The following is a 25,354-nucleotide window of genomic DNA, read 5'->3' on the forward strand; positions in this document are numbered from 1 at the left end:
TAATATATTTTTAATGAAATAATGCCATGTAAAATATTAATACAAAAATATATTATGATACATTATTATTATCAATGATCAACTTTGGAAATTTTGAATCTGTTCCATAAAATAGTTCACCACGTTCTCTCTTGATATTGTAGCTATTGTCTTCTCTTAGCTTGTAATCAGTAGGATAATCATTATTTGATTTTGAGTCATACACAATTTTTACTGTTGTGTCACCGACAGGTTCAATATGCGTTTTGTCTTTGGTATTATTTGGTTCATTGACTGTTTCATCAATCGTAGTAACGTTTGCTGACACTTTGTTTTTCATCGATTCATCTTTACATTCCATAGTGATATTTTCTACCAATGCCCTTTTTACTTTTCTGGCAATTTCACTGTGTATTACAACATTATTTTTACATAGGTAACAGTTCCGGTATATAGACAAGATATGGCTTATGTTATTAGCAGAAGAATAGGCATTTCTTTTTGTCTTTCATTTTATTGAATGGTAATGCCTAAGACATGACAATAGGTTCTATCAACAGGTAACAAGTTACTGGAAACCATAGCAAGAGGATACGTCTCTTCACCCACTATTATTTTTATGTTAGCGTTGTCTTTGAGTGCAATCATCTCTGGAGATCTCAATCTCTCATATCCACCATTTGTACAATGGAATGTTTTGGTACTCCAAAGAAATTTAATTCCTTACTGTCATGATAACGCAAGCATACGTTTCCGATAGCGCTACCACTTGTACTTATTTCAGAGTTTAAATACTTCTTCTTGTCAGCATTCAATGCTACAATAACACTATCATGTGCACACACATTCTTAGAATGCTCCATCTTCACTTTTTTTTAGAGATATGACTTTTGTGTTTATCGTTCCACTGCGTAAAAAATAATGATTTAATAAATGTAATAAACTAGTTAGTGTCGATAACCCGCCATAAAGTACCTGCGGGAAAGCCGCATCGTGTCTCTGAGCAAGCATAGAGTACAATTGTTATAGCCATAAGCATATTTCATGCCATTTTAAGATACGTAAAAAAAATTTGAATAATTTCGAAGTAAAAAAAAATAATTAAAAAAAATAGTTATTCATTCAGATACCTAGATTTTGTCAATGTCATCTCATGTGTCTGACAATAGATGTATGCAAATTTCTTTTCTTACATCTCCGATGTTTTAATAGACATTTTAAAAGTTTGATATGCTAGCTTACTCTAAAAATAATGAACACATAACAGTGTAATACGTAATATATTTTTAATGAAATAACGCTATGTAGAATATTAATACAAAAATATATTATGATACATTATTAATATCAATGATCAACTTTGGGCACTTTGAATCTGTTCCATAAAATAGTTCACCATGTTGTCTCTTGATATTGTAGCTATTGTCTTCTCTTAGTTCGTAATCAATAGAATAATCATTATTCCATTTTGAGTAAAACACAATTTTTACTGGTGTGTCATCGACAGGCTCAATATGCTTTTCGTCTTTGGTATTATTTGGTTCATTGACTGTTTGATCAATGGCAGTAACGTTTGCTGGTACTTTGTTTTTCATCGATTAAATTTTATATTCCATAGTGATATTTTTTGCCAATGCCCTTTTTATTTTTCTGGCAATTTCACTGTCTATTATCACATTATTTTTACACAGGTAACAAGTTTTGGCACGTAGACAAGATATGGTTTATTATATTAGTAGAAGAGTAGGTCTTTCTTTTTTTGACCTTCCGTTGAATGCTAATACCCGAAAGCTGACAATAGGATGTATCAGTAGGTAATGTGTTACCTGCAAAAGTAGCAAGGAGTTGTCCTCTATCATCAACGATTATTTTTATGTTGGCATTCTCTTTGAGTGCAATAATCTCTGGAGATCTCAATCTCGCATATCCACCAACATAAGAGTTGAATTTTTTCGGTACTCCAAAGAATTTTAATTCCTTACTGTCTTGACAATGCATGCATACATTTCCAATAGTGCTACCACTTGTACTTTTTTCATAGTTTAAATACTTCTCCTTGTCGGCATTCAATGCTACAATAACATTGTCATGTGAACACACTTTATTAAAATACCCCATCTTCACTTTTTTAAAGATATGACTTATGTGTCTATCGTTCCACCGCGTAAAAAATACTGATTTAATACATGTAATAAACTAGGTAGTGTCGAAAGTACCAGTGGGAAAGCCGCATCGTGTCTCTGAGCAAGCATAGAGTACAATTGTTAGAGCCATAAGCATATTTTATGTCATTTTAATATACGTAAAAAATAAAGTTGAATAATTTTGAAGTAAAAAAAAAATTATCCAATAAAAAAAACTGCTACTACAAACATTACTTTTCTAATAGTAAAGGTAATGACTAACATATCCATACCATTCTCAATTTGAGTTTGGAAAATATTAAATGTGATTTTTCAATGTTCTAAGTATGTTTCTTCTCATTCGAAGAAATGTAAAAAAAAGTTGAAAAAATATAACATTTAAAAAAATAATAATAAAAAGTTTAAAAAAACTTTCAAAAAAAATTCGAAAAAATGGGGGGAGGGGGCCAAAATGTTGGAGGGGAGGGTCGCCCTTGGAGTTTGGGGATAGGGGACCTTTGGGGGGTTGAGGTCTCTGGTGGTTAGGGTCGTTGGTGCTTATGATCCTTGGCGATTCGTACTCGTATACACCTCACTACTTGATTTGTAAGGATTTCTATGGATTGTTCTGAATTTCATTATTAAAATTCTTTTCTTGACATCTACATCTCTCTTAGTATCAACTTTTTAGTATACTATAACGTTAAACTATTTTAAATTGACAACACTGTTCAAACGCCACTTGTGTATTATACAGAACACATCGAAGAAGTAAAGCTAGGTCAAGTCATAAGACCATTTTATCATCGCTAACCATTTTCATAAATTGATATTGTTCCAAATTTATAATAAATAAGCTATGAGTTAACATGCTCTTCGAGGTTACCTTAACTGCTAATCGGTTTAACCCTTTTTTCTCCGACTTCATATGATCCAATTCTCAAATGTTAACTAGCTCTGTTTTTTCCCTATTATTCAATTAATATCGTTGATACACTTCAATTCGCGAATCCCTTACCCTTTTTTTGCAAATAGAGTTAGCTTTTACGTAAAGTGATTTAACAGCATATGTCAATCAAACAGTTCTGGGTGTAGCCTACTATTCTTTAATTAGCATCATCGTACATTTTGTTTAAATACTTATTTTTTCATTTTCCGGATTCAAGTTTTTTATTTACCAAAAATGAACAGACAAGCTGAAGTATATAAAACGAGCCAACATAGAGCTACGATCGCAATGAATGGTACTTTTTATCAGAAAAAAATTTCAATTGCCAAAAAAAAAACAAAAAAAAACATGTTATGATGAAAGTGCTTCAAAAACCCGTCTGGTTGCGTTATACAATCTCAATTATACTGTCAAAACGTGTTTGATAACTTTATAGGTATATAATATAAAAGGATTGGTCGCTTTTTGCAATGTGCTCGTAAAACTGCACTGTATATTCTTGTGCTCGTGAAACTGCACTGTATATTCTTGTGCTCGTGAAAGTGCATACACTATCACTACTGTAATATAGGTCGACTAGCTTCCCCCCCCCCTCAAACTCCCCTCTTTTCACCAAATGTATGTGATTTAAATTGTGCGATGACAATTTTGTTTAAAATAGTCCAAACAACATCTAACAATGTCTTTAAGGTTGGAACATCCCCCCAGAACTCTTGGGCAAGGGATATAAGTTATGCCTTTGGGGCATATAAGGTTCTTATAAAAGATACAATCGCGAAGAAAGGAAGGCAACTGGGACAATAAACAGCCAGTAAAAAAATTGAAAAAATGTCCAAATATTTCGGTCAAGACCTCAGCTTGACCGTCCCCCAGTGCAGAATAAAACTGATAAAAATATAAAAAAAACTTAAAACAAAACACAAAACTAAAATAGGATGACCCTTTTCACCGTTATAACTCAGAAAGAGTACTCCTATTTTAGTTTTGTGTTTTGTTTTAAGGTTTGGTTTTTTATATTTTTATCAGTTATATTCTGCACTGAGGTCGGTCAAGCGGTGGTCTTGACTGAACTATTTGCATTATTTTTCAATTTTTTCACTGGTTGTTTATTGTCCTCGTTTTCTTCCTTTCTTCGCAATTTTATGTTTTAATATATATATATATATATATATATATATATATATATATATATATATATATATATATATATATATATATATATATATATATATATATATATAAAAAAATATATATATATATATATATATATATATATATATATATATATATATATATATATATATATATATATATATATATATATATATATATATATATATATATATATATATATATATATATATATATATATATATATATATATATATATATATATATATATATATATATATATATATATATATATATATATATGTATATATATTCAGTTGCTATTCAGTCTCTGACCTGTTAAGAGCTATTTGTGTTAAAAAAGGATTATATTTCGGAATCAATTAGAGACTAAATATATTTCGTCATTGACATCTGACCGGTGTACAATAGTTCAATTTCAAGCCGGATTAACTTTGGAATATGTTATTACATTGAGAATGCAGACATATATGGACTTTAAAGCTGCTTTTAATGATTGCATATGAAATCTTGATGGAATTTTTTTTACCTGGATAATGGATTAATTTCGGCTATGTTTTGAACCGAGACTGTTTTGGGCTGAGCTAAGCAAAGTGATAATGTTTTCACATTCAGCTATTCTTAATTTTATCCAATCAAACATTCGATCGGGTATTGATGATGAAGTTATTATTAATCATGCAGTGGAATTTTTTCCTGAAAATACTCTCAAAGATGCTAAAGTTGATTTATGGGCAGAAATATACCATAGTAGTAAAACAGCACCAAGGAGACAAGGTGATAAGGCCTCCGCTTGGCACGTGAAAGATATGATTGATTTGCTTCGGAAGTGTGAAAATGAGGAGCTATCAGTGCCAACATATGTAATTATTTCACCAACCGAAGTGCCTGTAATTCCTGCTGTTGTTTATTATAAACTTACATCCGAAATTTGTGCTCTGGATAGTACCCTTGACTTCATCAAAGAAAAGGTAACAGCTTATGATTAAAATTTTCCGTCACTTCCCATTCCTTATGATAGTCCTTATATTGAAAGCACTGCCGCCGTTATCATTTCAAAAGTGCCTACTAAACTTGACGACCCTTCAAAACGGGATCATGCTATTAATAAAATCCCTGGCCATGAAGCTATTCATAGCATAAGGCCTTCCGGCGATAAGCTGCTTGTTCAGATTAGTCAATCTGCAGCAAATATTTCATAAGTGTGGTTCCTGCCGTATTGACTAGGTGTGACGTCACCACGCACGAAGATAAATGCTATAGCATTGTTAAGGGGGTGCCGGCTGATTGTGAAGTAGTAATTTTTAAGAAATCTGGAGGTGTCATCAATGCAGAACGTCTGGGAAAATTTCTGGTTTTGAAAGTTATATTTGCTGATGCCATAGCCCAGAGTATTAGCCTACAACTCGAGCTCAAGGTGGGTTATGAATCATTCCGGGTCTCTGAGTTCCTGCGCCCGCCCCGTTGCTGTCATAATTGTCAATCTCCCAACCACATGAAAACCAAATGCGATAAGCCAACAAAATGCAGCCGCTGTGCCAGCTCTCATGTATCATCCCGTGATTCCCCCTGTGTTTTTGATCCAAAATGCGCGAATTGTGAGGGTAATCATACATCGTATAGCTTAAAATGTAGTATTCTGCTTGATGTCCTGAGCAAACGTGTGATTCGGAAATGACTGTCAAATTGTCCGTCTCAATCTGCTCTTTTAATATCAATGGCACGAAAGATAAAGATGGCTCATTAAATAAAAAAAATGAATGATTTTGACATTTTTTTCTTGCAAGAATATTTACTTCCCGCCATCTCCGTTAAATCTTTACGAAGAAGTAGCCACCATATTGTCTTTACCACGAATGCCCGAAAAAAAAAGGTCGACCTTCCGGGGGCCTTGCATGTGTTATCAAACTGTTAACTACTCCTTTGTCACCTATCTTATTTCATTCCTCTGATAACATTATGGCAATACGACTTGGTCACCTTGTATTTATAAATGTATATCATCCCTGCGATCAGAAACGTCTAGCTTCACTTACCAAGTTTTCTAATACCTGCTCATCCCTTAAAACTCTGTTATGCAATATTGAAAAGCATGGGTATCGTTGGCCATTGATAGGTGACTTCAATTGTGATGTTAATAGCTCCTCTACTCGTACCAACTTAGTTTTAGATTCGTTACCAATTGGTTACCGCATAGTACCTAAAGCTCTTAATTACAGTTATATTCATAATAGTGGTACTATGACCAATATTGATCATTGTATCTGCTCCGCCGATGTTCCCTGCTCTGTCGTTAATGTTGACGAAGACGAACGTGACTTCGACCACCTTCCCCTTTCCCTTACAGTGACATTAACCTCTGATCCATCTAATCATCCTTGTGATGCTAATAAAAAATGGTGTATGAAACGAGAGTGGAGCAAAGCCAATTGGCCTTTATATATTTCTACCCTAAGAGCTCTGTTGTCCTGCGTCAATATCCCTTTTAATCTATTGTGCACGAGTGTTTTTTCGCCACAAGCCAGAGTACAACTGAATGTTTATTATCTTCGCTTAGTTAAGTGCATGAAACCAGTTGAGAATGTAGCTGTTCCCCTTGTCCGGGTTAAGCTCAAAACTCGAAGTCGAATTTGGAAAGGAGACCAGGGTCTTAAAGCCAGCAAAAATCATGCTAAACTCTAGCTTCACATCTGGATTGCGTGTGGGCGGCCCTTGTGAGGCCAAGTGTTTGATATAAAGAGTAAGACAGAAGCGGAGTTTGAACGGTATCTTCGTTTGGTTCGATATAATGGTGCTGAGTTTCCTAAAAGTGCAGCACAATGGAAACAAGTCATTAATACGTCTAAATTTGATTCATTAGTGACCAGTGATGTTATCCCAGATTCGTCTTTGCTTAGGCATTATAAAAGTATTTTTTGTAAGATTGAGCATAGTGTTCATTATCATTTTCAGTGCTTAATTTCTAAATTTTTGCCACCTAAAGTTTTGCAACGTCATGTTATTCCCGTCTCAACTAAAAGTATTGTTAATTGTATGCTTAAACTTAAGTCTAAATCAAGTGATCTTGATGGGATTAGCGCGCTCATCATTTACGTTGTGATTGTCTGGCACTAGTCGCTCAGCTCTAGTTACTTTTTCAGTACTGTTTATCTTTGTCAATGGTGCCTAATCCTTTCCTTCGCAGAATTGTAACTTCGATTTTTAAACACAGAAGAAACCCATTTGATTACAATTCCTATAGACCTACCACTGTTGATTCCAATATTTGTAAGGTTTTTGATTATTTTCTGCTCCTATATATTATTGAACGAACCGTGAAAGACTCTAACCAATTTGGATTTCTACCTCGTATTGGGTGTCAACATGCGCATAAGGTTTTAGCTTCAATTCTTTATGATGTCTAATCTAAAGGTTATGAATTCCATATTTGCGCTTTGGATTTATCTAAGGCCTTCGATAGTATTTACCATGCATAAATGTGGCACTCTTTGCCAGAGTTTGGAGTGAACCATTCTGTCATACATGTACTTAAATTTTGGTATAGTAATTCGTTTCTTCGTCTAAAATCTGGTAGAGGGTACTGCGGTAATATACCGGTTCAATCTGGAGTACGACAGGGTGGGGTGCTATCACCTTATCTATTTAATGCTGGCATTCAAAATATGTTATTAGGAATCAAGCCTTCTTATTTTTATAATTTACCTGATGTGTCTTATATTGCGTATGCGGACGACCAGCTAGTTTTAAGCCGAACCAAGTCTATTTTTGCATTATCTGTGCAACGTATTTCTATGATGTTTCGGGATGTTGGACTGTTTTTGAATTTTGATAAATACGAATATTTAGTTTTTAATCCCGAATCATCTGCTCATAATTTGTCCTGTGGATCCTCAGTAATTCGCAATGTTACGAGTTTACGGTGGTTAGGAATTAGTATTTGTTCTACACTCACTTTTTTGCAACTTCAAGTTTTGAGAGATGTTAAAGAAAAGTTGAAGATCGGATATGCGAAAATTGTACTTAACCGTGGAAAATATTCACGCCGAGCTTTAGCTAAAATGTATTCCACATATTGTGACCATTCTGTCTTGTTTTTAAGTGGAATGTATTTGTTATTGAATAAGAATGATTTGCGCCAGATCCGTATCGCTTATTTTAGATATTGCAAATTTTTATATTACCTTCCCACTTCATATCGTAAACACGTATTATTAAGAAGTATGGTGCTACCGACATTATCCAATCGTTTGAATTGCTTAGTAATAATTTTAAAAGACATGCCTTTGTGTCCCTAAGTCCAAACCATATTACTATCCCTGTGTTTTTGTCAGTGATTAAGGTTTAAATCGTCTTTGCTTCTGTGTATTTGATTGATTTTTTTTTCCTTTTTACTGTGCTTTACTCCGCTTGTTTTGTATAAAAGTGGGTTATAAATAAATTATTATATACATATATATATAATATATATATATATATATATGTATGTATAAATGTATATACATATTTAATGATGTTCGTTGTTGTATGTCTTCTAACGTAAGATTTCGTTGTGCATCATTTTACTTTATGACTCCTTTTATTCTCGCTGTTGCTTGTCTTCTATCAAAAAGATTCCGCTGTGTATCATTTTTTTTTTGTGATTCGTGGTGATTTTCGATGTCGCTTGTCTTCTAACCGCAGATTTCTTTGTACTTTATTTTTCTTTTTGTAAACTCTTGATTTGACGGTATCTTTGTTTTTCTTATAGTGCTCTTTTTTCACACATTCAGAACATTAATACAAAACTAATTAAAAAGATGACAATTATCCTTTCTATTTCTTTTTATTTCATCATTTTTTTTCAACTTTTTCAGCATTGTTGAAAAGCTCAGTAATTATGTGCTTGGAGATGTTAACCCAGTCCCCCCCCCCGAGGCCTCAGGACAAGGGCTGCAATTTGTTCATTGTTTGCATATACTATGTATTATTGAGGAGTATGCATGTTTGACTTTTACTTTCCCAAAATACGAAGGGCATTAAGATGAGTCTTTCAGGGAATGTTGAGGGGAGTTTTGAACTACATCATAATATGTTATGTGTATATGGATTGTCAAAAGGGTGTCCCTCAGGAATGACTGAGTATATTAATTTGGAATTGACCAAAAAGGCAATATTTGCACGCTACTACTACTACAACTACTGTTGCTTCAACTGCTACCAAAAGTACTATCGCTACTACCACTACTATCACTAAAACCAAAACTTTTGTAGCGAGTACTACAAGGGCTGATGACACTGAAAACATTGTCTGAGGAAACGTTCAGGGGAAAGTTTAAATGAACCAAATGATACCATGTGCACACGAATCGCTGTTCCCGACATGTTAGGAAAATATTCGGAAGAACTTTTCGTATCAAGAAGAAACCTCGGGGGCATCATCAGTGCGATACTCAGTTCACCAAAAGGCAAAAGTCACCTGTTACTTCAATTATTAATACTGCTGCTACTGCTGTTACTACTAATAATTATACTAGTACACTTAAGGCTACACCTATGAAGGGGAAAATGTGACAGAATATTAAAGGGGAATTTGAACTAAATCAAAACACACTATGCGCCTGTAGATTGTCAAAAGGGCGTATCTCAATAATTGATTTGGATATTAAGTTGAATCTTTTGGAGAAAACTTAAAGGGGAAGATCAATTGACAAAAAGGTAATATATTCTTTTCACTATTAACACTAATAACACTACTACTTTTCCTTGTGCTACTGCTTCTACTAAACTACTCAACCCCTACTAAACCTCTATGCCTTCCCAAGGCCAGAACATAATTTGCAGTTTACTGAAAAAAATTAAATGTTTTTACTTTTATAACTTTAATAAATCAAATATTATTAACATTTTGATTAATAAATATCAGTAGATGTATATTAAACTGACATGCACATTCATTTGTACTTTCTTCAGTAAAATGCGAAAATAAAATGTAAAATGCAAACTGAAAAAAAAATTTTTTTTTTGGGTTTCATTTATGCATCGATGCTGACTTTTGGTAGTTTTACGCTGGGTAGGTTATTTGATTTTATTTTTGCTTAATTTTGATTTAACGGAGTTCTTTACTTTTCTATGAAAAATTTATTTGGTGGAAAAAACTTTTTTTATTAATAGCTTATAAAGCAGAATCCCACGAGTTACAGAATCAAAAGCTTTACGGACATCCAGGAATATAGCAGCAGAAATCAAACCAGAGTCAAGCACGGTATGGAGACAATTTAAAATAGTTGCATATGCCTGATCCGTAGAATGTTCTAGCTCGGAAGCCAAATTGAAAATCATAGAAATTAGCCTCTAGAAAAGCAACTAGACGGGAAAGCTTGACCTTTAAAAAAAAATCTAAAAACAGACATCAAATATATAGGTCGATAATTGGCTGGATCCTTCCGTGGTCCACCTTTATATAAAACAATTACTCTAGCTCGCTTAAGAGAACGCTTAAGACTGGAAGAATAGGAAAGATATTTCTGCAAACGAAGATTAGAATATTAGAAGCTACAGTGATGACAGTGGTCATATATGGTTCTGAAGCATAGGCGCTCAGAAAAGCGCATGAAGATTTGCTAGATGTTTTCCAGAGAAATTGCTTACGGATGGTTCTGGGTACCTGGCTGACTGACCGTATTTCAATTAGTAGGCTGTGCGAAAAATGTGGTTCAATACCACTTTTTAGGGCTACAGTGAAAGAAAGGTTGAGGTGGCTACGGCACGTCGTGCGGATGAAGGATGACAGATTGCCGAAGATTGTCCTTTTCGGCCAACGGTCTAGGGCTACACGGAAAGCAGGTCGTCCTCGTCTGGGGTGGGAGGACTTCATAAAGAAAAATTTAAAGGAAATAGGAACTTTCTGTGATAGTCTAAAAAGGGAGGCTTTGAATAGACTGGGATGGAAGAGGAACGTGCGTAGCTGTGTTAGCCTCAGGCGGCTTGCTGCTGCGGTGAGTTGTTAGTAGTAGTATTAGTAGCTTAAGAGAACAAGGGAAAATTCTATTTTTAAAAGAAAGATTTGTACTTGTCTATTTTATGGTACACACCGCTATATACTGTACTAGGAACTACTAATGGAACCCGTCAAACGGGTATTTGCAAGAGATAAATAGATGGCAAAGCGTGATTGCTAATTGCGTTTACAATATTTAAACTGTGGATTTTTTGGGTTTAGGGTGGGGTAACTAGGTTAGGTTAGTTTACGTATTTAATATGCTATGCTTTACACAATCAACAACCACATCATCAACTACAAGACCTGGATGGACAGAAGGAGCCGGGGAAGAACGCTTGAGGACAGAATTAATCACTTCCCAAGTTTTTCAAATATCCTTCCCACAATCAGATAATTTTCTGAAACAATAAAGGAATTTGCCTTCCGGCGCAATGAGTTAAAAACATTCCTCTAGAATTTGAACTGCTGAAGACGTAGAGCAATCAAAGATGGCTTTGCTGACTTAAAAGCTTTCAAAAGATTATTCTTTCTTCTCCTACAACTTAGAAGACCAGGAATCATCCATGGGTTAAGAGGAATATATCTTTTTGACCTTGAATTAGAAGGGGACAAAGAACATACATCAAAAATAGACTCTTTCACTGACTCATAAAAAGAATCAAAATTTGAACAAAAATCAATTTCCTCACCACGTGTTCTTAGTTAAATGGGATCTGAGGCGGATCAGTTCATTCAGACCAAACCTAAAAGAAGCTGAAACAGATTCTGAGGTATTCCTACTCAATGTTTTTTCAAGATTAAAGCTGGAAAGTATAGGAAAATGGTCGGAAATGTCACTCCCCACAACAGAATTCCAAACAGCATTAAGAGACGGAAAAATGTTATCAATTAAAGACGCTGACGTATCAGCTAAAGGTTTCGGAATATAGGCTGTTTGTAGAGTCCCGGCAGTGAGTATAGTGGAATGAAAATCCACCTATGTAGTGGAGGCTATATCAATCAAATTCAAGTTAAATTCTCCCATTATTACAAACTCACACGCGCATCTCCCTATTAAATCCAGAAGCTCATCAAGGACCCGAAGGAAGGAAGGCACAGATCCACTCGGAGGTCTATAAACATTACCAACTATCAAAACCTTATTTTCCAATTTAATTTGAATAAACTGAGATTCGAAAACCCCTTCATCATTCCTTGACAGATTGCTTTCAACAGAATAGGGAAGACCATCATATATATACAAGACTAGACCACCTTTTCTTTATTAGAATTAAGGAAGGTCTCACACAATCCGATAACATTTGATCGTCCATTAAAAACTATATGCTTCAACTGGTCAATCGATGAACATTGTCGCTGAATATTGAGTTGAAGCACCGAAAAATGATCATCTCGGCTAGTAACCCGCTTTAAATACGAAGCATACTTACTACTAACTGAATGAGAAAAGATTTACAGAATTTCTTTTAATTTGAACAATAGAATTATTAACAATACTCAAAACATCTATTTGGTTACTTTGCAATTGAAGCTAACGCCCATCAAGGGAGTAAATATAAATGGAGCTTGAGTTAGAAAAATTCATAATACTTACAGAGATGATGTATCAAACCTGCGCGACAACACTAAAAAAAAAAAAAAAAAAAAAAAAAAAAAAATCATCGACAAAATCCACACACATAGGAAAAGAGAATTTTTTTTCAAACCCAAACATAAGTAAAACAAAAGGCAAATACTATAAAAAGATTATTTTTCTTTATTCGTTGACCCTGTCGATCTTTTGTCTATGACTGCTGAAAAAATTCTAAAAACAGACAGACTGCCTCAGCATTGACATCCAAGTAAACGCCAATAAAGCCACAGTAATGGTGACATACCGCCATGAGCATGAAAACTCTCCTTTTATAACCATTGACTTCCAGATAGTCGAAACAATTGACCAGTTTATCTACCTTAAAAGCCTCCTGACTGCAACTGCCATGCCACTGAAATCAAATGCTGACTGGCTCTTGTTACCTCTAGGTTCAAGAGCCTATTGAAAATCTGGAAGTCCGACTATCTCTTGGACCGAATAAAATTCCGTCCCTTCAACAGTTTAAGTATACTGATTTTTTTTGTAGGGATGTGTGTCTTGGACCCTGCAGACAAAAAAGAGTGCAAACTCCGCTCGGTCAAGATATGTTGCCTCCACCACATCACAAGGATAGATCACACTGACCATTTCAGAAACAAGGGGATATGAAAACCACTGAAATCTCTAAGAGACAGTACAAAATATGGTCAAACGGTAGTAACTTTGGCGTTTCGGACATTTAAAAAAAATGACCCTTGATCGTCTTCTGAAAATAATTCTCCAAGAATGGCAGACGGACGACGACCATGAAGAAGACCACTGCAGATGTGGTCTTCTTCAGACCACTGAAGACCACTGATATCATAACATCGGGCCGTGGTTCATAGCCTATCCAAAGGAGTACTAGTGCTTCGCGTGACGACAGATGGGACTAAAGCAATTAAGCAAGTAGATAAAAACGTATGATGAGTGATGGCCCAAGCACGTCATTGATTAGGTCCAACTCAAGGCTTTATCCGGGGGGGGGGGTTACCCAGTTTTAACCCTCCCCCCCCCAAAAATGTTTGTTTGACTCGTAAAAACGTAACAAAAATGGACATAAACAAATTTTGTATGAGTTTTTTTAGATTTTTTATGTAAGCCCCCCCCCCTAAAAAAAAATTAGTACCCCCCCCCCCCGAAACAAAAATCCTGGATGCACTTCTTGTCCAACTAGGTTCTCGAAGGTCAAAAGCCTGCTTTAACGGAGAGTGGTGATTAAACCTGAAGAAGCCATTTTTTTTTATAACTAATGAGTCAGCTTAAACCAAGTGTGTGTTTATGTGTGTGTGTGTGTGTGTGTGTGTGAGTGTGTGTGTGCGTGTGTATGCGTAATCGTGTGTGTGCGCTACACCCAAAGAGAAACTTATCAAGCTGGAAACGAGAAAATATAGGCGAAAGAATTTTGGAAGGACTAAGACGTACACAGGCTTTAAAATCAGAAAAATATAAACTAAAAAGAAAAAACGTCAAAAATTTGGCGTCATGGTTTAACAGAGTTTTACAGAGGGTATTGCTAGGCATCGTCTTGCAATGTATTGAATTATTTTGTATGTGATCATTATTATTTGTTTTACCACAATAGTATTGTTTTGTAATATCAAGAATGAACTAAAGTTGGAATAAACAATCAAAGGTACATTTTAAAATGAATTTTTAACAGGCATGAAATTAATTACCATCTAACATTTCAGCAAAATAAACACTAGCCATTAAGATTCATAAAACAATCATATCCAACAACAATAAAAAAAAAAAAAAAAATGTTAAGACCTCACCTACTTCCACAGAATTTCAAACACACTTTGTATCACATTCCCTGTCACGATTAGTTCTTTGGAACTCTTATGAATATTATTTTTTAGGTAAGGACATAGGTTTAAAGCTTTATTCCGTCGCAGAAAACACATCTAATCTTGACGAGTCAACCCGAGAAAGCCTTGGAATCTACAAAAAGCCCTTAAAACATGAATTGAGGCAATATTCAGCTTTTCCTGAAAGTGCTAGTGCAGACGAAATCAATCAATCTCCCAGGGGAAAGGTAAAAACTGTTTATGCCAGTTCTGTGTGTGTTCCTGTTTCTCTCATGAGTTAGTGTGGTCCTTATAATAGTGAATTTGCTTCCAATAATAGGGTAATAACAGTAATGCACACAATATTGGCCGTCGCTCCAGATGCTTTTGTCAATAGGGTGTATAGGGTGTATAGGAGTATAGGGTGCTTATTGAACTAAAGTTGTAAACTTGCGCTTGTATTGAAAAGGTGAATCACCAATGTCATCTAGCGTTTGTCAATTTTGTTCCTATTTAGCCCACTAACTGATGTCCTTTCATGGATTTTAAAATATAGAAAAGCGTGAAGAAAGCAGAATTCTGCTATTAGGGCTACCAGTTTGAAGTCAACTAGTCTATTTAATCTGCCTGTATTTTCCCAAGGTAACCTAAGCTTTTTTCTGAGGTATGAACGAGGCCTATTCCTGGAAAACGTAGCAAGGCTGCATAAAAGCAACTCATTACATTGGCATTTTAAGAAATTTAGAGGAAGTAGTCTGTCCAGACCCGTCCGAGTTAAAGATAGAAGCGAGGTCTCAATTAGTAAAAACAAAAGTAATAAGGAGATCGAGCAGAATGTTCCGAGGAAGCTGGGCTGTCCTCTGCCAAAACCAATTATCTACATTTTTCAAGTTTCCGAGAAAATCGTAAAATAGTGATTTTTTTCACAACTTCGTCAATAGGTATTCGAGAGTCGGCTTAGTAGTATGAAGCATCTTTTTGCACACTTTTCTTTTTAAAACTTCAGTAAATGTAGATACTAGGTTTTGCCAGAGGTTTTCTTTGCTAATAAACTGAGTATTCCACTGCCAAGACCTAGTATCTACACTAAATTTTATTTTAAATAACGATCTTCAAGAGATCTAGGCTTTCGTCGGAAACTGGAAGCTCCTTCCAAAATTTCCTTCGATTTACCGGCATCATCGGACACAGCTTGTTAACAATTGAAACTTTTTTCTGGCTTTGAACACAACTCGGAACATAGTTGGGCTCGGGAAGCTGCTTGATATTGAAATTCTTCTGAAGAAACAAGCATTGTTTTTCCTCTTCGTCGAAATCTTGGAGGAATTTCATACCGCGGAAACCCTTTTGAAAGGTAGCTGCAACAATTGACTGTAACTTTGTTAGGGGTGAATCCTTTTTACTGGGGATTCTTTTCTTGGATTACCAACCCCTAAAATCCTTTAACTCTTTTGCAGAAACTCCTTTCCTGCAGTTTCCATCAAACTCAACAAAGTCAGGGAAGTCATAGCAGGTCCCCTTTTTTCTCATCTTCGTTTCCATGTTGCCATGTATGCCGTCTGCTGCATTGTGCATTTGCCCTTTTGTCAGATACTTTAATGTTATCCTCTTGGGCCCTTCTTCTCTGTTGACCATCATCACAAGAGAAGTATAAAGCTCAATGTTCTTATTCTGACTTGAACAATTGTCCATCCAGAATATGAATTCCTGGTCATCCTTCTCTGCTGTAACTATAGTATAAACAGAATTCACTATGTTTTCGGCACCCCTGCCCTTCAAAGCTTCGTGTCACAACACACAAAAAGAACGGCCTTCTCCTACAGACGCTGCATCATACTGGTCGACACTGGCGAATTTTTTATTAAAGACAACAAGAGGACTAAGGAACATTGCTTCTTGGTTCCCCAGCATGTCGGGTAACAGAATCACTTTTTGCAAGTACACTGCAAATACACATAGTCCAGTTTCTCTACTTTCAGCTGCGTCACGTTGATAGGAATGTGTAGCCTTCCCTGCCTGTTCAATGTGTTCTTGCCAGTTTTGCCTAGAAACATCAGCATCGTGAGTCTTTGTTGCAGCAGCAGTTGAAGGTTCAAATTTTCCATTAACACCTTCATTGCTGCTGTTTTCTGTGCTGCTATCATCGTTCTCCATGAGATTGTACTTTTTACATTTAGGGCATAAATTACACACAGGCATCCTTAAAGAAATTTCCATTTCTTTCAACTGACAGCTGTAAGTGTCTTGCAACAGAACTGTTATTTGATTCTTAGTAACAAAGTCCTAATGTATCGGATCAACCGTCAAAGAAGATGGCAGATATCTGATGTTTGGTGCATTTTTGCGACGATAATGTGGCATAGAGGGTCCAAAAGAAATGATATTATTTTTCACATTCTTAACTAATTCTGGTGTTAGCTTGTTGTGAGGACTCTGCCTACCCCTGAGATCCATTGTGCGCTCGCCAACTAGCCCTGTTTTCATCTTCTTGCTCAATTCAATTAGGTAAGAATCCGATTTAAACCCACAAGTATTCATGAACAGTTTCTTCCAAACTTGCACCTCCACTACCACATTGTTATCTTTCATCGGAAGGTAGTAGTGTCTTCATTCATTTTTTCGGTAGAATTTAACTGATAAGGGTCACCTTCTACCGTCCGTATTTTTATGCACTCCAGCCTAACACAGCCGGCCACAAATTTGGTTCTTGATGCATAGCCTTCTTTCCAAAAACTTTCTCAGATTTCTTTTCTGGTCCCAATGTCTTTTTTTGCTTCTTTGCTTCTGTTTCTTTTTCTTCTAGGGTACTGTGTATTCATATTTTCTTGTTGTTCAGTATCATTTATTTCATGATTTTGTTAAATTTGCTGACACAATTCTTGCTTCCGTATTTCTTTGTTCTCGTATGTCTTGACTGTATTCTTGCAGCTGATCTCTAACAGTAAAATAATCGGCTCTGTTTTTGTCAGAACTACTGGCATTCCTAAAAACTTCACTATCATTCATCTGTTTATTGGCTATAAGAGTTTCACTCACTGTACTGCATGGCATGTCAAATGGCACAAATGGCTCTAGTTCAGAGACATCATCAGTGAATAACGATCGCAGTTCATGAAACATTAGAAGTTTAGATTCATTAACAGAAGGGTCGTGGTCAATCTGGGTATCTTCGTAAGCTATCGTCTGCTCAGCTGAGCTTCTCACTGCAGTAGGTTGTCCGTCAACTGCATCACTGCATGTAGCTGCATGACCAAACTTAAAATAGGAAATTCATAATTTGTCTTTTACATTGTCTAATGCAGATATTTTTTTTTTGTACTGGATTCATAAATTTTTGCGAAAATTCCTAGAGGCTGTAGTGAGCCAGCATCTTCAACTGTAAAAATTCAACATCAGTGTTTTCTTGAGTTCTTAGCCTTTTCGAAACTGCCAAAAAGATTTTGCCGACAGGACTCAAACCTTTCCGGCTTGGGATACTAATGCTGCGCAGGAGGGCAAATATTGTGACATCTGGCGAGATTTATCAGAAATTTTTCAACTAATGAAAAGAGTAAGACCTGACTGGAGCATAATATAGATGGAATATAGGATGATATGAGATTAGCGCAACAGCAAGCCAAGAATTGCTGAAACCAAAAAGCGAAAGAAATCTTTGAGTAACCCACAAAATGAAAACAAACAAACCGAATCTGGAAATGGAATGTGAACCAGTTGTTTCGTACGATAAACTCGACAAAGTAGTTTTAACTGCTTAGGGATGTGATTGCAGTACCCACGACTCCACGAGTTACCCAAGACCAAAAGTCTTGGTAACACTCCTCTTCCTATATCTGAGCTGACGCAAATTAGAACACTCTTTTTATCAGGGTCTGGTGTACTGAAAGTGGGCTACGATGGTTCAATGTGCTTCAAAGGTTCAATATCTTGAAATATCTCAAGAAATACTGAATGGAAGAAAGTCATTTTAGTCTAGGGTTGTAGAGTAGATAATGATCTATAAGCCTGGTCCTGCACTTGAAGTAAGTATTTCATTTTAATAGAGACTATACAAATCGAACCTGTAAATGTTTTAGCCCCCTTTAAGTCAGGTTCAGACAGACACAAAAATACAAGTTCTACTTACTCTGCATTTCTATTTTCAGCAGTTTCTATTGCTATTCGCACTGCCAATCTTGCAAGCACTTCTCTACTATTACTAAAACCCTTCATCATTCTTCAGTCTTCATTATTCTTCTTGCAAAATAGTAAACAGAAGAAAGTGGTGATCGTGACGAGATGTTTCTGTTGTTTTGCCAAATCCGTAGATGCTTGGTTTCGCCTGCTTGGTTTTCGCCACAGATGCTAGGTTTTACCCCCCCCCCCCCATTTTTCTGTTGGATGTTGATACTAAGTTTTACAATTCTAGTGTGTGCGTACTAGATTTTGGCTGTGGAAAACCGGCAACATACGTTTTTATCAATGTAGATACTATGTGGTATCTCAGCCATTATAGCAGATAGAAAAAGTTGGTCTTCACCACTAGATTCGCCGTGTTAAGATTAGGGGAGGTCCATCCCTAACTCAAAATTGAATTTTTGTGTAGATACTCGGTTTTGGCAGAGTACAGCCAATTTGTAGGAACCACGATAAAGCTACAAGAAAGGATATAGAACTAGTGTTGGTCGATATTTGATATCGATATTGATATATCGATATATCGGACCGAATATCAATATCAATTATCAATAATTTCTTAGACCACACTGATTTTCCATTTACAAAACAAAAAGCAAGAAAAACGTGTTCATATTTTAATAAAGCAGTGGATCATTAAACAAAATAAACACTAAACTACAAAACACTCCTAATATTTCGTCCCCACGTCTGAGAGCCTATCTCAACCGAAAAAAAAGGAGAAAAAAAAATGTTATTTAAGGTATAATAAACATCTAAATACAACAAAACTAACACACGAAGAGAGAGAAAAAACAAAAGAAAAGAAATATAAATAAGTAGGAATTAAACTTGCATCTTAAACACTTCCATTCACTGACAAAAACGAATGTCTATTAGGGTACTATTCGTCTCCTCACAAATCAATGGAAATCTACGAAAAAATGTAGAATATATTTATACTTGAGCAAAACAATAAAGGTTACCTAACCATCGGCCCATAACCTCTAATTAAGTCTCACAAGTTCATCAACCAATTTATGAATTATAAATTGAGTGGTATTAAAAAAAGATAATCTATAGGGGTATTAGTATCAGTAGAGATGAAGTAGAATTTAGGATCAATTCAATTTATAATAGTTTAATTAAAAAACAGGTAAAATATTCAACCAGTACTGATTTTAATAATTGTTCTGAAACGAATGATGACCTTACGAATAAGGGTTAGAACGGTTTAAATGCTGAGAAAAGTAAACGAACTGCAGCTAGGCTTGCAACCAAAAGAATCCATTCAGTTTATAATTCATAAATTGGTTGATGAACTTGTGAGATTTCATTAGGGGTTGAATCAAATTGAAACCCGTTTTCCTTGCTTAATGTTTCGTATATCGAAAATCGAAACGTATAATCGAAACTGACATTTTTTAGGGGTCTCTAACCCCCTATATTCCCTGCGGAAAATTCACCACATGAAAATTCTGCAATTTTTCAGCATATATCTTTGAGATTCTTTGCAGGTTTGAATTCTATCATCTATAATTGATTTTATTTATCCTTATCTTACATCTTACCCTGGTATCTTTTTCGCAAGAATTCACTTCCGGCTCTCAAGTCAGATACGTGTGAATTATTACCAATTGAGAATGAGAAGTTCAAAACAAATGATGTTATAATGAAAAGTTCAGATTTTGAATGTTATCAAAGCTAAACTAGTCAATCAGACAGGGTGAATTTTCTCAGTCTGAAAGTTTCTGTCAAGGAAAAGGAGCTATCTGTCATGTCACAGATAAATTAAGTTAAGGTTATATATATATATATATATATATATATATATATATATATATATATATATATATATATATATATATATATATATATATATATATATATATATATATATATATATATATATATATATATATATATATATATATATATATATGTACTGCTGATGCTATTAAGGCTCACGTTATGAAAATTGCCACTGTGTGGGGGATCAAGGAAAAATTTATTTCTGTAGTAACTGATAATGGAGCAAATGTAGTTCGGGTCGTCAAGGATGCTGCACCGCAGCAGGTACAAGATGGACACATGTTACGTGCTTCGCAAATACTCTAAATTTGATTGTGGGGGGGGGGGCTATTAATGATACTGCTGAACTGTTGCCTCTCATCCAAAAGGCTGGAAATTTTTTCATTTTTTCAGACGCAGTGTTGCAGCTACCGACAAGTTGCGGCAGGTTCAAAACTTTATTGACAATGTTTGCACCAAAAAACTAAAACCTGATGTGACTACTAGATGGAATTCGCTTCTCAGTATGCTGCGTAGTCTACAAGATTTGAAAGAGTTGGTAACAAGCTCGCTTGCACTTCTCGGTCGCTTGCGCTTCATGCTCACTGACATTGAGTGGAGCGTTATTTCCAACGCGTTTGCAGGGTTTACATCCCTTGAAGAGCTAACTATTGAGATTCCATCTGAAAATTATTCCTCCATATCAAAAATCCTATCTTTGTTTATTCCTCTGCGACGTCACCTTCTTCAGACAGATTTTGATGAATTCTCGGATGTGGCTGATGAGCTTTGAAAGGCTTTGCTGAATAAAATGCATTGTAGGTTTCTAAGCCTTGGTCACACCCATTGCAATTGCCACATATCTTGACCCGCGTTTCAAGAAAATTTATATTTCATCTGGCGATCTTTTACAAGTTGAGAACAAAATTGAAAACGAGATAGATTTGGCCTTGCTGGCTGCTGGATCTCCATCAGAAGATACGAGTAACATCACAGTCTCTGCGATGTAGTCATATCAGAATAAAGCCAGTTTGTGGGGTTTACACAATAAAGTCCTTATAGTCAATGCAGGACATGCTTCGACAGCAGCCGAATATATAATGGCTCTGCAAACTTTCGATAGGGAGCTAATAGTTTCAAGAGAAGTTTGCCCACTCAAGTGGTGGAAGTCTCGTGCTACGGGGTCCCAAAAATACCTGTACGAATTTGCAATGTAATTCATGCCTGTGCCCGCTACCAGTGTCCTTTCTGAAAGAATGTTTTCCAAGGCTGGTCAGATAATCACTGAACGGCGGAACCGACTCTCAGGGAAAAACATTGTTATGCTGCTGTTTTTGAATAGCCAGTAGTTTATTTTACTCTTTTCCTGAGCCCGAATAATTCCAAACCTGGGTTTTTATTATATTCATTTATAAAATCGAAGTTTATTTTTATTGTTTGATTTTATAATATTTGAATTTTGAAAAAAACAGTTAAGTACTTGTTAAGAATTCAGTAGTCACGCAATAAGTGAAGTTTCGCTAATGCTAATGAAATAAAACAAAATAGGATGAAAAATATGATAGTTAGAAACAAAATTTGGGCTATATATTTGCACATTAGGGTGGATGGGGGTAAATCATAGCATATATTAAATACGTAACGTAACCTAACCTAACCCAACCTAGGTAACTTTTATTCCCCCTAAACCCCAAAAAACTAAAGTTTAAATATAGTTCCCGGCGTGGGAAACATTTTGTTTATATAGTGTGTCAAATAAGTACCGGGTAATGTCTATCTTCTCTCACAATACAATTCTTGCGTGACTACTGGATTCTTAACAAGTACCAAAAGTTATAGAAAATACCTTTTATTTGCCATTTGCGTTATTAAACTTCGGCAAATCCAAGATATATTAAAAAACTTATCCGAAAGATCAATATCGATATATCGAATATCGAAATTAAAAATATCGATATATCGGTTAATAAAAATATCGCCCAACACTATATAGAACAAAATAAAAAATTTCTAAAACTTGGAAGTGAAGGGAAGATTATTCTGTAAGGAGGGGTTAAGAGACGGGACTAAGAGTACTAAAAGATAATAAGGCCTCAGGTGTTAATAGAGTTGTAACTAAGTTTATGAAATATGGTGGTTATGAAGTTAGAGATAAGATGTGAAAGATTATCAATATTATTCTTGGTATGCCTAGAGCTCTTATAAAAAATCTAATTGCCCCTCTATGAAAATATGATAAGAATCAGTGTAGTAATTACATAGGCATTACCTTGATTTCTGTAGGAAGGAAATTTCTTAGCATGATGATACTTATTTTGGTATTTTCACGCCACGCCAAAGAACCTCTCACACTGGCATTACTCAAGACTTGACGTTACATTATGGTGCATGAGGCACATAGTCGGACTAAATCTACTCAACCGAGTCAAGAATGAACTAATAACACAACGTTGCAGACATAATTTTGACCTGGAAACCATCTTTCGCCGTCACCGTCTCTCATGGTTAAGCCAAGTCTATCATAGACCTTGAAACTCCTTTGTTTGAAGGGGACTTTGTTTCAAATAACTCGCAAGCTGGATAAAAGACTAGGGGGACAGTCAAAAACCTAGATGTACACCATCAAATCCAGCCAGAAACCCACTGGAGGTTTTGGACAACATAGCCTCAGATCAGACCACTCCTGGCTTAAAGTCGTTGCCTCTTTGGCCCTTGAGCGCACCCATTGGAATAACCCGTCTGCCACCTCCTAAGGCCAGGGAGAGCAGTAAAGCTTGTGTCCTGATTCTTACAGGTAGTATTGGTTACGTTAAGCAATCCTACGAAGCACATTTTGTCCGCACCGCAGGTAGTGTCGAATAGACTTAAGCTTTATGTTATAAAAAGCTTGTTATATAACGTTGTGTTATATAAAGTCTTATTAGGTAAGCTTATGTTATGTTACGGAAAATTCAATGAAGTAGCAAAAAAGTGAATTTCTGCATGAGCTATTAATAAATTTTAAAACTAACTAAAAAACCTTTCTTAGAATGACTTTCACGCTTTATCAAAGCTTTAATCCTTTTTGACCCTTTTTGATTTTACTAAGTCCTTTTTAATTACCAAATCCGTTTTGACTTTATGTGTTTTTAAGTTAGCATTGGGTGAAGGACTTGTTCTTTGTGTGAAAGGCAATATTTAAAGTAACGTAACTTAACCGCTTGGCATGAAAAACTACGTAGGCTACATAGTGTGAAAGCCTCTTTAGACTAGGAGACGCTTGCATGCTTACTTGTACTTGAGGCTGGAATCAGGGGGTTTCCACCTTGTACGTCATCAAGGATCTTCGAAACCATTTGGACCATTTATTGCGGTCTGCTGCCAGCTGCTTTGCAAGTGGGAGCCACTGAGTTGTCCATTTGTGGCCGAAGATTCTAAACCCCCCAATAAGTTCAAGATTTGATTTAACCAGGTTCCACCAGCTTTTCCGCTGTCCTCCTTGGCGTTTCTTCCATGAGCTGAGGGGCTCAGCCAGAAGGATTCGGCGAGGCAAGTGCTCTGTTGGTCTCGGTAAGACATAGCCCAGCCATCAATTGACGCTCCTTGATCAAAATGCCAACACATCTCTTGATACCACACATTCGTCGTATATCCACGTTCGGTATGCAATCACTCCGGTTTATCCTGAGGATGCTACGCAGACAGGTATGCTCAAACACTTTCAGTACATTTTCATGCAGTCGCTTCACTGACCTTTTTCGCATCCATAAAGAAGGATTGTTCGAACCAAACCCAGGTAGACTCGAACTTTAGTTTGTACACTAATTTCACGCCGTTTCGACAATGGTTTTCAAGGTAGAAAAAACTCTCTGTGCTTTCTGCAATCGCTGCTGAGTATCAGTGTCTGAAGATCCATCAGTCTAAGCTGGGAGCCAAGGCATGTGAAGCTGTTGACCTGATACAAATGTACTTGATATACAGTTAGTGAAGAAGGATCAATGTGACTTATTGCCATAAATTTTGTCTTCCTTGTACTGACATTCAAGCCAATGCGATTTGCCGCAATCTCAATTACACTTATTCCTCGGTAATTTTTGCACTCAGTCAGCTTTCTTGTAAAATGGGAGGATAACTGATGTCCTCCAATCCTTTGGAAAAGTGTTGGTCCTCCTTACCTCTTCAAGGATACCATGGAGCTGTTCCGTAGTGAACTCGGGGCATTGTTTTTATATTTCCCAGGGGGAGGGGGGAGACAATCTTGGCCCAGGGCTTTGTTGTTCTTCAGGGCTTTAATGACTTTGAGTATTTCCGCTGTTGTTGGTGCGACCAGCTCGAAATTATAAGGTTATATTTGAACAGTAGGGGGAAATGTATCCTTAGCGGTAACACTGGCATCACGAGTAGGGGGGTCACGAATGCGGAGAGAATGGACGCATTTACAGGGCTTCCTTTAAGCCTTATCTTGGCCAGTTGTGGAGAAACAGGTTCCCACTTAAGAAGTTCGCTTCTGGTTCTTTGGTTCTTAACGAAACCAACACAATGGAGTCCCGAGTTATTGTTTACTTCAGAGTACAATAAGTGGAACTGTTGTAACTTTTCCGGTCCTGTAATTACTGTAGAGCCGGAACCGGAGATTCTGGTCTCATAAACCGATAATATATCAATCATGTACTTCTCCATCTCATGGACAAAAAGAGCTTGCGTAGCTTCTTGTTTAACAGATTTGACGAGGAAGTTCGTTGCCATGTTGGCTGTTAGGTGGTGTGTTGTTGCGATGAGCTGCCAGTGTAAGTTGAAATGAAAAAAAAGTTTTTTTCAATTGAAGTAAAGAGCAAAATTAAAGCT

General features: G+C 36.0%; 1 protein-coding gene across 2 annotated transcripts in view; it reads left to right on the forward strand.

The window, feature by feature from the left end:
• LOC148955127 (popeye domain-containing protein 1-A-like) overlaps positions 1-25,354 on the forward strand; it is a 129,116-nt gene that overhangs the window by 56,410 nt on the left and 47,352 nt on the right. For both annotated transcript variants that reach the window (XM_089108074.1, XM_089108075.1), the window contains exon 5: positions 14,660-14,835. In XM_089108074.1, coding sequence (XP_088964200.1) covers positions 14,660-14,835 — 176 coding nt within the window. The remainder of the gene's footprint in view (positions 1-14,659; positions 14,836-25,354) is intronic.

Source organism: Artemia sp. Qi Xiang Cuo, chromosome 2, assembly GCF_049724085.1.
Source record: "Artemia sp. Qi Xiang Cuo chromosome 2, ASM4972408v1, whole genome shotgun sequence".
Classification (NCBI taxonomy): Eukaryota; Metazoa; Arthropoda; class Branchiopoda; order Anostraca; family Artemiidae; genus Artemia; species Artemia sp. Qi Xiang Cuo.